At 39.8% G+C, this 12,881-nt stretch overlaps 1 protein-coding gene across 1 annotated transcript in view; it reads right to left on the bottom strand.

Annotated features, from left to right (window-relative positions):
• The window catches only part of LOC131886841 (transcription factor RFX3-like), an 18,178-nt gene extending 9,343 nt beyond the window's left edge, over positions 1 to 8,835 (bottom strand). The window contains exons 1-2 of the mRNA XM_059235259.1: positions 8,490 to 8,835; positions 8,182 to 8,421 (exon numbers count right to left, since the gene is read on the bottom strand). Of these exons, the coding sequence (XP_059091242.1) occupies positions 8,182 to 8,421; positions 8,490 to 8,529 (280 nt within the window). The 5' untranslated portion in view covers positions 8,530 to 8,835. The remainder of the gene's footprint in view (positions 1 to 8,181; positions 8,422 to 8,489) is intronic.
• Between the last annotated feature and the right edge of the window lie 4,046 nt (positions 8,836 to 12,881).

Genomic DNA, 12,881 nt, shown 5'->3' with positions numbered 1-12,881 from the left:
TGGTCATATTCGATGGAGGCCTTAATCTTACCCTGAACTACGTCCAACTTTTTTTGGAGACTAGCCACAATTACTGGATTCGAAGTACTCTTCAACCTTTTTGCTAGTTTGCAACTCTTTTTGAACAAAGTCTTCCTATATTTTGGAATTTTTGTCCGTGTACCACCTTTCGGAACACATTCAGAGATTGCTAAACTGGAGCAAACTTCTTTAAAAACTGAAACTAACTTATCAATGGCTGCATCTCTGGACGATTCTTGTTTCAGAATTGAAATCAGGTCAAGTTCTTCTAATCTTTCTATAATCAACGGCCAATCTTCATCTTTGAACTTGAACTTAGCCAAACCGACCTTTTTGGCCGGTTTTACTCTAGAGCACGCCGGCTTTTGAGTAATGGTCGACCCTATCTCAAGAACATGATGATCTGACAGATTAGTAGGTGTCACATGGACATACTGGATCAGATCAGGGTCATTGGAAAAGACCAAGTCGAGAACGCTATTCTCTCTAGTGGCTACACCAACGTGCTGGGAGAAATTGCGCAAGATCGCGAATTCTTCCAGCTTTTCGAACGACTGAGATGTCGATTTCGAAATGGGAATATACCCATCAGGACTAACCTCCCACTCTACAACGCTAGCCGGAAAATTAAAGTCCCCTACAAAGAAAACCTTCGAGCAAACTGCCAGGTCCAACTCATTTCCAGTGAATTGGAGAGCTGACGAAAAAGAGCTTGCTGAACAAGAAGGGGGTCTATACATTGTAACAATAGACAAATCAAGACCTCGAAGATGACAAACTAAGACCTCTACTTCTCCATTCGACATTTGTACATGACTAATGTGCAAATCATTCCTAACATATAGGCATACGCCCCCATGTGGGAATATGGGATTATCAGGGCGTATCCTATCACAACGAACTAAGTTGAAACCAACTATGGTTAGTTCTTCATCTAAGACCCCTGGCCGAAGCCAGGTTTCTGTTATAGAGATGAATGCAATCTCTCTCTCAACGGCTAGTTCTTCTAAGATCTTAACTTTTGTGCTGTCTTTTTTAGAAATCAGACAATGCACGTTCAAATATAGCCCCTTTACGGGCCTCTCTTTTGACGGACCAAGTTCACAAGATCTTGGACCATCCTCTCCAACCGTAAAAAATCCCTCTTATCAACAAAGCTACGTTCTACTGGAGGCAATGCATGAGCTAATGGGGATGGTTGGGTTTGAGGAATGGGTTGGGCAGCTACATTTGAATAGGAACGTATTTTGGGAATAGGGGTGGGGCAAGGAATATTAGGGAGGAGAGTTTTTATAGGAATAGGGGTGGATTGGGTATTTGAAGGAAGAGGAGGGAATTGGGAGAGAGGGTGGGGGGTAGGAGGAGAGGGAGGGAGGAAGCTAAATGGGTTAAGGAAGGGGGGTGGGGTGGGATTAGGTTTAGGAATAGGGTCAGCTCTAAAACTACGAAACTGAGCTATCCTATTTCTCGGCTTTCTTTGCGTCCCTTCAACATGGACGGAGGTACACCGTACATTAAAGCACGTCTTAAGTCTCATGGACTGACGGCACATGTACGGGTGAAAAAAAGGACAATCTACCTTTGAACATCCCTTCTTACTATTGTACTTCTCAAGGCCGAACTTGAGAAGTTTTTGACACCATTTAGGGTGGTCAAACTGACAGCCTTTTCCTTCTTCAGGACAAGGCTGCTTTCGATAAACAGGACAGACTATTTTCTCTACAACTGTCTTTTCCTGCGCTTTTTCAAGAGGAGATACTACTTCAACTTCTACGTTGGTCAAATTAGTCGACTTCTCAACTACTGGGTGAGCCTGTTCTTCAAGCAGCACCCTGGTTTCATTGACCCAAGCAACTAAAGCCTCTATAATAAACGGCTTATTGACTATGGAAGGATCCTTTCCAGCTAAGACCAGGTCCAAACATTGTCTAGCCTCTTTGCTGACTTTTCCTAAAATAGCTTCCATCATGAATGCAGGAGGAACTATCTATTAGTAACAAAATCAACAGGCCAAGAAAAAGAGAAGAAAAGAACTAAAAAAGCTGTGCAATCTTGTCCTGAGATACAGGACAACAGAGCAAAATAGGAATGAAATACTTCACATCAAACTAACATACAAATCAAAGATGGAGATAGTAAACAAGAAGTAAGTGACAGAGAAAAGCAAGGAATCAAGAACATATGTAAACTAGGACATCAACAAGAAAACACAGAAATAAACTCAACTAACTGGTCGAACACAAAATAAATCAATACAGTAATGAACAATAAATTCTAACTCTAAAGGACCAATACAATCAAACTGAAGAACTACACATAACGATTTGGAACTAGAAAAACTACACTACAAATCAGAAAGAAACTGCTAAAGCTAGACATAAACATAAATGAGCAATAAACTTATTAGGTTTTAAAGTAATTACGTCTTACCAAAGAGCCGTGAAAAACCAAACCTAATAAACCTAAACACAAACACCACGAACACTACACGTGCACAGCAACCAAGGAGCAACAGAGGAAGTCACACCTTGGTTCGAAATTCCTGGGAGATAAGAACGAGAGCAAACTAAATGCGTCTGTTCTCAGCGAGCTCCAAAACAGGAATCTGCGTTGTGTTTTCACTAATTTTGAAAACTATTCAAAGAAGATTCAAGTGAATATGTCTCACCAGTCTCTGTTCAAAGTTTCAACTAAATACCTATCGCAATTTGTAATTTTTGCCGCAGGACAAATCCTACCAGGACCGCTCCATCTCCTCTGAAATACTGGTTCATGCAGCAACAAGGCCTCCATCAACATTGCCTCAAGGATGAACTATTCCACATGATTCAAGTGTGAAGCTGGAGCTTGCACCAAAGTTCAGAATAGCATCAGGGCACTGGAGACAATCCTTAATGGTGCATGGACCACAATTCTAGGGGAGGTTATCCTGAAGCAATCAGTTTCACTAATCTTTGCCAGGTGTCATAAATAATTGCTGCGGCCATAGCGAAAATTATTGTGCTTCGATTGGCACATTTTAAAGGCCTAAACCACTGTAACATTTAATCCAAGCCCAAATGCCAAGACATCAAGATGTGTTTTTCTTTGTCAGAAAAGCAAATGGAACAACTTTTGTGAAATACACATGTTTAAAAGTAGCTCGGATAAGTGTGTTAAATAACTTAACGTACATTAAAATCCATCATTGTCAAAAACGTAGTCAATCAGTAGTAAACATACTTTTAGTTATGTATTGACGGAGATTTCATTAACTTCTATTTAGCACATGCTTAGTTATTACAAGTTAAAGGTTGCGTTTTACACCTTAAAACATCGAAAAATGGCCTAATTATGTTTCCAGTTATTTCCAAGGAATATGCTAATGTTTTTCAATGACACAACAAGCAATAATATTTCTCCATTTTCTTTAAGATTTCTTTAAAAGCTAAAAGTAGCCCAAAATGGCGCTTAAAACTTACAAAAGATGTAAAATTGCCTTTCTTTTTACTTAAGTGCCAAAAGCTGCACTATTCTATCATGTTCCTAAAACGTTTGAACGATACATGTGGCAGTGATTGATTTCTACCTTCTTGCGATGTTTTAATTTAACGTTAATATAATTTTGTCAAAATTCAAGATTAGGTTTGATTAAAATTTCGATTGATAAGTATGGCATCACAATTGTGAAGTATTGACATTAAGTAAATTCAAGTTATGTTGGAAACCATATTCGGAGTTTTCTACCTGCTTCAGAAAAGTGAAATCTTTCCATATTTTATTTTAGGCATTAGGCGTTATATTTCTTGGCAATTGCCTTAAGATATAAGGGGAGCAATTTGTAGTCAATTTTGATGCAAATGTAATCTTTGAAAGCGAAATATCTTATCGCTTGCTTCATGGATTGGAATAAAATTTTAGTCGGAAACACAACTAAGGTTACTCCCAACAACTATTGATTACGTTTTTCAAAACGTTATCTCTTCGTAGGTTTTAAGTGGATTAATATTCTATTCTTAGCTAGAATACAAGATGATTTCTTATAAAAGTTGTTCCTTTTGTTTCAATAACAACGAAAATCGCTATTAGAAGTCCTGGCATGTGCAAGAAAACTTTATCAGTTTTGTGGGTACCACCCACAGATCATATAACGACTAGATGTCGCATCGGCCTGACCTCAGTCCAGAAGAAAATGGATTTTATGTCAACAACTCTGTACATTAAAAAAGAGGAGGGTGACTGCCTGATCAGTACTAACGACCTACAATCGCTGGGCCTTCAATGAACGCTATCAGTGACAAACTCACTCTGAATCCGGCCACGCTGGCGGATGAAAAAGCATTAGTCACGGTACACCAAAATTTATGTACCAGCTGATGAAGGCAAGCGTTCCCATTTTTCCTTGCGCTATGCGAGGTCTAGTCATTATATGGTCTGTGGTACCACCGTGTCCACGCTCCATCCCATACTGGGCGAGTCACACGCTCAATCCCTCACATTGGGGAGAGCCACACTGTAAAACAGAGGGCCACAGCCGGTTAACCGAGTGCTCAATATTCTATGGGGGCTGCTTCTTTCATAATGAGACATCTCGCGGCAAAAAAAGGAAAGACAGCGTTGGTAAACTAGAACGCTTAAGTTCAACAGGAGCTGTACCGCATGAGCATGTTTTCAGGTCAGCTGACGCTGGTGGAAATGGAACAAAGATATTTCGTTAAATCTCGCTTCAGGCAAGTTGAATTATTATCATGAAACGTTTGTTATTCCTCTTTAATCTTTATTTCTTTTGAATCTTACAAATATACAGGTAGAAAGAGTGGTAGAATAAAAAAAGATGCTTTTTAGGGCATAATACACGTAACATGTCATAAAAAGATTTGGACATTAGTAGAGTAAATCATGTACTCTATTGATTGCCCTTGTTTAGCAACGGATTTCGAAAATCTCGAAAGTGTAACAAAATGTATCTGACATTGCAACGCAATGATGAGGCATTTGGAATTTTGTTTCAATCTCCTAACAATGTGCTTGAATGTGGGCAACATGATTGCGCCTATATGTAAACAAGGTAATTCCGACACCTCTGGAGGTCAGCCTGAACCCAGGCTTGTTCCTTGGGTTTCAGTTAAGTGTTTCCACCACATGGATGAAAACTTTAAATTGAGCCCCATTTTCACCTCTTCAAAATTTCGTTCTTAAAAATGTGGTTGGACAACTTACTCAAACCCGTTTTATGAAGCGTGCTGGACGAGAGCAATTGCTTGACAAGGAGTCTTATTAGGGGTTTCTACTCTGAATTTGGACGAGCCGTAAACGATTCAAATTTGCACCATAGTTGTCCTAAGTAGCTTGACTACGAATGAAACATTTTTTCCAACAGCGACAGCTGAGACGAAAACATGCGATCGCAGCGCCCTTGATCGATCTATATATGAAGTTATCTATGGTAAGCCCTCTGCTAACGTTTGTTCTCGCGTCGTTATAAAGGAAGAGAGTTAACAACCCTAGACTGCAATTGACGTTAATGCGTTAATAGTGCTGTTTTCCAACTCTGCAAGCTCGATCCTGAACAAGTTTTCAAACAAAAGATCCTGGTAATCTTGAATGAGACATTCATCAACATTAGAAATCCAAAAAGAACTATGGATTTTTGATATCATCAAATAAAAAATCACAGAAGGTTGTTACTAGAGTTGTTTTACATTTTCAATAACATCACATTAATAACAGCGTTTTGGGAAATAATTAGCTAGCCTCAAAATGTAACCTTGACTATTCTCACTAAGGTGGTCTTTTTGATTTATGATAACTCATTACTTGGAAATTAACTATTGCCTTTACTTTCCAAGCTTTCTGGTACCCTTCATTTAATTTTGATAATTTATTTGATACCATCACTCCTATTCATGGTTTTATAGCGTAATAGGCTTTGACAACAATGCCATAAAAGTTGTTTATTGTTTGAACAATTCATACATCAAGTTTGATGATAAAAGAGTATGGGTTAAGAAGTTGGACTAGATTCTATGGAGAAAAAATAAGTCAGTTATTTCTTTAGTAGCACTACTATCAATTGCTAAATTAGAACTCATATCATTAGAGACTCAGGAAATGTTCAAGTATTAGGGGTGAAATATAAAATTAATATTTCCTCCAAAAAAGGCAAGGTATTAGAAAAGCAGGCTCAATGGTTAAGAAATATTGAAGAGATTTTATTCCAGACAATTTAAATTCCTATTTTTGTTTGCTTTCAAAAATCAATAATAGGTGAGAAAATGGAAAAGTTGTGCACACTAAGTTTATTTTATGATTAACTTGTCAATATAGCCAAACAGTGTTATGAACGAATTTAGTTTATAAAAGGCAAGTTGTGTTAAAAAGAGGCTGTACTAAATGAATTATTTTCTCTACACTTTTATCGTGATGTAACTGTCATTAATTCTCAAATTGGGTGTTAAAAGCTGTCCTTAGGCCATTATTCCAACTTCTCAAAGTATGTCATCCTCCCAAAGACCTATATTTCAGATGCCAGGAACTATTTAAAGTGTTTTATTGTGTTTGATGATTTGATTAACTACTTTTGTAAATGTTATGTCTAAGGGTATGATACTAGCCATTTCCTTTGAATGATCAACTTCAAAGCATGAATTAGCTTAACGTTTAAAAAGAGAGTGGTTTTCATATTTTGCAGTTTCCATTACTTTGCAATATCTTATCTTGCTGAATAAATAAGATTTGGATAACTTCAATGCTAAGTTAAAGATCATTGATGTAATTCAAGTTCATTTACGAGACAAGATCAGGATTGCAACAAAAAACAGGAGCACTGGAGGCAGGGCTGAATTTTCTAGGCAAAAAAGTACATGAAAAATGACTCCTTGAAGTATTAAAGTACCACAGTTATACCAACATGACTTATTGATATTCTTTGGTACAAAACATTGACAAAACCACACCAAAACTGTTATTTTTCGAAAAAGTTGGTCAAAAAGACACCTGAATGTCCAAAAATACCCAAAAATGACAAGATATTTGAACTAGACACCAAAAAAGTCTCACCATTCACTCTTATTTCACTATCTCACATAACCTCAGATCATTCCTAAGAAATGTAATCACTTTTGTTTGTATCAGTCCTCAAATGATTCCAAAAGTTTTCGATGAATCAAAGCAGTCATGATTATTCCTTACTAACCCTCTCTTTCCCATTTTGGCCGCTAGATTTGTCGAACTCTTACTTCACAGTCTCTATCAAGGAGTTGGATGAGAGCTTGAGCAATATATTAGCACCGGGATATTACAAAAATGTAGTTGTGTGACGAGATATTTTAACAGATAAAAAGGCAGCAAAGAGGTCAAAAGGGGCTGAACGACCATTTTCCCATGGTAACAATTCGTTTTGCATAATTAATTTTTTCTGTTTATGTCTTTTTACAAATCTCTTCTGCGCATCTTTCACAACTTTCTTCACATTTTCACAACTTTTTTCTTCCACAGCTTTCTCAACTTGAAGAAAAAATATTTCGGCCAAAACGGCAACTCTTTAGTCCAGTTTTAGTCATGAGTCAGTCGATGCAGCCGAATAAAAGTAATTTGCAGGCTTCGGCCACGAAGGATTTAGGTGTCGTCTTGTAAGTTCGATGAGCATCTCTAGTTGAATATTGATTCTAGTGTATAAATACATTTAATGCATTACATTTTCACAGACTCTGACTCAAAAGTAAAGCACCTCTAGGATTAAAAAGTCACCGCAATTGACACAAGTCGTTCTGGACAATTGTGCTCTGAATACCATTGAAATCTCCAAACTGTTTGCTTTATAATAATATCCTAATGGTTCTTTTGGGCCCAAATTTACAATAAACGTTTAGTTTTGTATCAGTGTTTTTAGAAATTTTGTTTTAAAATCGAATGCCAGCTCTACCCGTGGACCCCAAAACGAAAACGAAGCGATTTCCCCCGAAGAGCTAGGTTTCCATTCCCGCTACAATTCAATGGATGGATTCCAAACGATTTGAAGTGCACTCTGTGTTTTAGACCATGGGCAAAACAGCTAATCCCGTCTAGAAATTTGGAATTGAGAACGGAAAATAGACCCCTAAGAAGCGAGCACCTGGGAATTTGAGAACAGGAGTTCAAGGTCTGCAAACATTAGTTTTGTGTGATATTTCTTGCTCTTACCTTGAGAGTTTGTTAAACCAATCAAGCCATTGCTCGAGTTAGAGTTGGAGTTGTTGCTGTTGTTGGGGTTAGTGTCATTATTACTAGTATCATTGTTACTGCGGTTATTGTTGATGGGCGTGCCGGAGGTGGAATTAGTAACTGTAGTACTATCATCTAGCCGAGATCCAACTTTGGGCTCTTCATTGGATTCAGGCCGTTGGGCATTTCCTTCGCCGCCACCAGAACTGGCCATGATCGCTGAAAGCCCAAATACATGAGGTCATGTGGGTGGAAGTTTCCATGTCTATCAGCAATCTGCCACTGACTTTGAGGGACTTGGATTCGTTCTTTCTTTTTTGTTGTCATTCATTGTCTACTGTCGTCGCCTGGGCTTCCTTGCCTATTGCCTACTAGTTGCATGCTCGAGCACTGGATTGTACTGGAAGTACTGATGCAGTGTTCATTTCTCTCATTGGCATTAGGAACCTCAATCAGGAGAATTGTCCCGGCAATTCACCCTGGAGACCACGAGCTATGCAGTACAAGAGCAAGCGGCTTAACAACTACAAGAAAATCGAAATCTATGCCCCGAGAGAATCTTTGGATCCTACCAAAATTGGTTTTTGCCATGCCGCAGAAACACAATTAACTTAACGTGCATCCATTATTTTGCTTTAACTTTGAATTTACTCCATGCTACATACGATAGTACAGACGAGTTGGATGAGTGCCAAAGGGTACTCAAGTACCCGAATGTGATCACTGATCAGGCTGATATTCATAGATTTGAAATAAGCAACCTCCCAATGGTCAAGCGTTAAAGCACTAAGACCAACGATTGAAGTATGTTTGGAGTTACATCAGTGTTACAATATAAGAACCAAAGGCAATTGAGTGAGCTATAATTACTCCCTGAATGCAAATATCAATTGAATTGTCGGGGAGTCACTTGGCTCCCTCTCCTAGGTGCTGCTAAGAGATTTACTGCACTACGTACTACTACCTACCAACCACCACCATCACCACTACCTCCACTACTAGTGGTACTGCTATTACTAAATGAAGTCGTACTTTGGTGAGTATGTCGCTTACCTAGGTGATGTCCCTGACTTCTTTCTCAATGGAAGAGAAATGGAAGAATAATCAGCCCCCAGGGAAAATATATCGAGGCGCTCGTCGCGAGGGAGACTCACAATCCTGGTCTAGTTGCTTGTTAACTACGACGGGGTCCCTCGGTGATTCGGATCCTCACCGGGGAAAATCCTTCCCCCTCCGCACACACTTCTAAATACGTCAATGCCTCCAGCCTGGAGCTTAGCGCAGCGTGTGTACTTGGACTCTCTGCGTATAAGGTGGAAGGAACCGTACTATTTTGGTATGAACCTACGTCAGTGAGAACCACTTCCACTGAAAACTGGGAACAAGTACCCTCCATCTCCCGTCTCGAAATCCGAGAGAAAAAAAGGAGAGCGGCAGAGAGAGAAGTGGGCTATTGTCCACCCTAAGAAAGCCTACAGTGGTTCATCACCCGGGTACTGTTAGACCCGAAGGACTGAGGCTTCTTGCCTTACCATCCACCTGAGAGGCGCAAACCAACAAATCAACCGAGCCAACCTGGCTTTGGGGAAACAATCTCTTGGTTCTCAAATTACAGACCAAGTCATCCAATATGGTTTCGAAAGAAGTGCTGAAATCCCAAATCGGGCGCTTCCATTTGCAGTAGCATCATCGCCCCCGCTCTCGGACTCGTCTCCGCCTATCGCTCATTTGTTTGCGACGTTCGAGATTTGGTTCCTTGGTGGAACTAAGAGAGCCTACTTTAATGATCATGAGACACAGAAACCGTCGGCAAGACTGGTCTCCTAGGACACACTTCCCGTTTCCGGAGATACAACACATCAGAAACCACGAATGGTTTACCATCGTTTGACTCGGGGTGTTGCTTTAATCACTATCAGCAGGTGATAGCTTACAGAAATTTGTTTTTGAAATATCTGCCACTCGTAGAACGATAAGCCTCAGGTTAGTAGTGGAATATTATGAAGCTTCAAAAAAATTCTTTTATTTGATTGTTTTAGTATTACAATTCTCTATTATGTTTGGACTTTTCCTTTTCGGTGAGTGTGACGCCTATAAACTTCGTTGCCTTGGATAAGAGAGAGACGGTAAAATAATGAACGATATTAGAGTTGAATGAAAGGCTTTGATTGATGAAAACTGATTCAGAGTTCGTCCAGGATCGCCGCCGGCGGAGAATTCAAAATCGCCGCTTGAGACTCCTCCCTCTTTGGCGACAGAGGCGGAGTTAGCCAAACCTCAGTCCGTTGCTGCTATGTTCTTTTTTGAATTCTCACGCACAAAAGCAGCTAGCTCTCAGCAAGAATGCTTTCTCCACCATACGTACGTATTGTGTATGCAGTCAGTCAGCGCAAAGAAGGTACGGAGATCAAGATACAGTATATTGATAGAGAGAGAGGGAGTGTCAGAGAGAGAGAGAGAGTTGGTAATTCTCATTTCAGAACCTTGGTATTTGGTGGAGTGCTGAATTTTGGATTCGTTGTCACGGAGACCCTTTTATTGCCAGGGACATACAAGAGAAGTAAAGGCGCGTGGAATGTTAGGCATGAGAGAGTTTTTGCGCCGCGGATTTGGGATAAGAAAAATCCCCAGATTTCTTCGAACAAAGAGAAAGAAAGCAGAATTCCTATTTCGTTGATTAGATTAGTCTCTGATGCCATTCAATTAGAGTATCGGAGAATTCGAGCAAGCAAAAAACCTGGGCATCATTATCAGTATTATGATGATCTTCTGATATGATCCTCTGTTCCCATCTGTCGGAAGTTTGAGATCTAGGGTGCGCTGACATTTATTGTTAATCTACAGTGATATTAAGAAACAACAATCTGTCAATGGCAGGTGATATTGCAATTGCTTAGCCAATTCCCATCATTCCTCAAGCCCACACTATACTTTAAGTTGGCTAATGACAAAAAACAACAGATTCAATAAATTCCTTGATTTTTTTTAACCATCTTGAGCCTGGCAGAAAGCTATTGGAGTGAAGAATGTCCAAGTGCGAATGCCAGTCCATTTCTATTCCATGGTTATAGAAATGGGGAAATGATTTAATTTACAACAATAGGGCCCTTCTTGCTTGCTTTTCTGAGCAATGCTTTGTTCGCTGATTTTGATCAAAATTTGTGCGCATTTGCAAGCTACTGTAGTAAGCCGAAATGTTTATTTCTGTACCTTTTCTTCATTTCAATATACAAGATTGATTAGAGCCCTCCCTGAAATCAATTGTGTTTTCCATACACCACTCAAACAAGCAAATATTTTTCAACATGGCGCTTCTGTTGTACCACCCTTTTATGAGGGATTACTTAAGGAGTTCTTCGTCCATGGAGAGCACCGGGCACACCCATCCCATACCTTGCCAAGAAGAGGCACGAAAGCCGGAGCATTAGTTTTAGTTCCTCTGCAACCAGGTCATCTCTGAGATCTTGGAGAAGGCCAATTACATAGGGTAGTGATTGTGTTCAAGTCCAACAATGCGTAACCACACAAGTCAAAGAAAGACCATGCTAAAACTCCTCTGTAAGACAACTGTGTAGAGTTCGGGAACCTCGAAACCTGGACCTCCAACTCACTTGACCTCAACCTATAGGCTAATTCTTAAAAAGGGAGTTGGAGTAGGAGGTGTCCTCGACCTGCCCCAATAGCGTCAAGGCCTTGAAGGCCTCTATTATGAAGCTTCAGAAGCTTGATCAAGGGAGTGGCTGGACGTCCCGCGCGAACTAGATCGAGGGTCACATCCAGACGTCCCTGTTTTATGAATGGCAATCGTTGTTTGTGGCTATTTGGAAATAACTAAAGACTTAGGTCTACCAGCCTTGACTTCAAGGTATTTCAAGACGCCTACCTGCTCATTTCGTCGATTTGTGTGTTGTTGAAAATGGTGTAAATTTGCATGATCGGCCCTGTAATGTAGGAAATCCCCAGAAATATTCTAACATGGTCTATGTACATAAATTCTTCTCTTTTTACCATCAAGTCATTTATGGTGTTCATTTAAACCATAATTGCTTTACGCAATTGATTAACCTTCCAACCATAAAAATTTAAGAAGTGTCAAGTTATATAGAGAGGTCTATTTGGTAACTTCAGATTCAACAGATTAGAGATCCAGTCTTTTTCATCAACTTCTTGGTCAACTTCTTGAAATGGGTCGACAAAATAGTAGTAAGGCCAATCCAAGGGCGGACCATTGAGTAGTATTCACACACAATGATTTCAGACAGTCAGAGCACTGTCACTTCAAATTTAGCCCTTTCGATGTCTCGCAGTTGTCGATTCTTAGTGCAACGATGTGTCCAGGGTAGAGCCGTCCTTGGTAGAGCGGTACTTTTGTTGTATATTTTAAAGCTACTCTTGCTATGGACTCGTCCAATTCCCATTAGTCCTTCGACCAGTTGTACATTGTACATGCACCAATAAACAACTTAACCATTATTCCAGTTCCTGCGTCGCTAAATAGATATGGCACACCTTGGTAGAGACGTCCTTGAACTAGTCAAGGAATTCGTTATTCCTTTGGCAAGTCAAAAACCAAGATGTTCCATCCCAGCTTACATTGCCTGTCAATGCAGCCTCGGACTCGAGTCCTTCAATTCATTAGCCGAAGCGGCAGGCTGTGTTTTCTTTCTCAAAAAACGATT

Source organism: Tigriopus californicus, chromosome 9, assembly GCF_007210705.1.
Source record: "Tigriopus californicus strain San Diego chromosome 9, Tcal_SD_v2.1, whole genome shotgun sequence".
NCBI classification, from domain to species: Eukaryota; Metazoa; Arthropoda; class Copepoda; order Harpacticoida; family Harpacticidae; genus Tigriopus; species Tigriopus californicus.
This window is presented reverse-complemented; position numbering and strand designations above follow the sequence as displayed.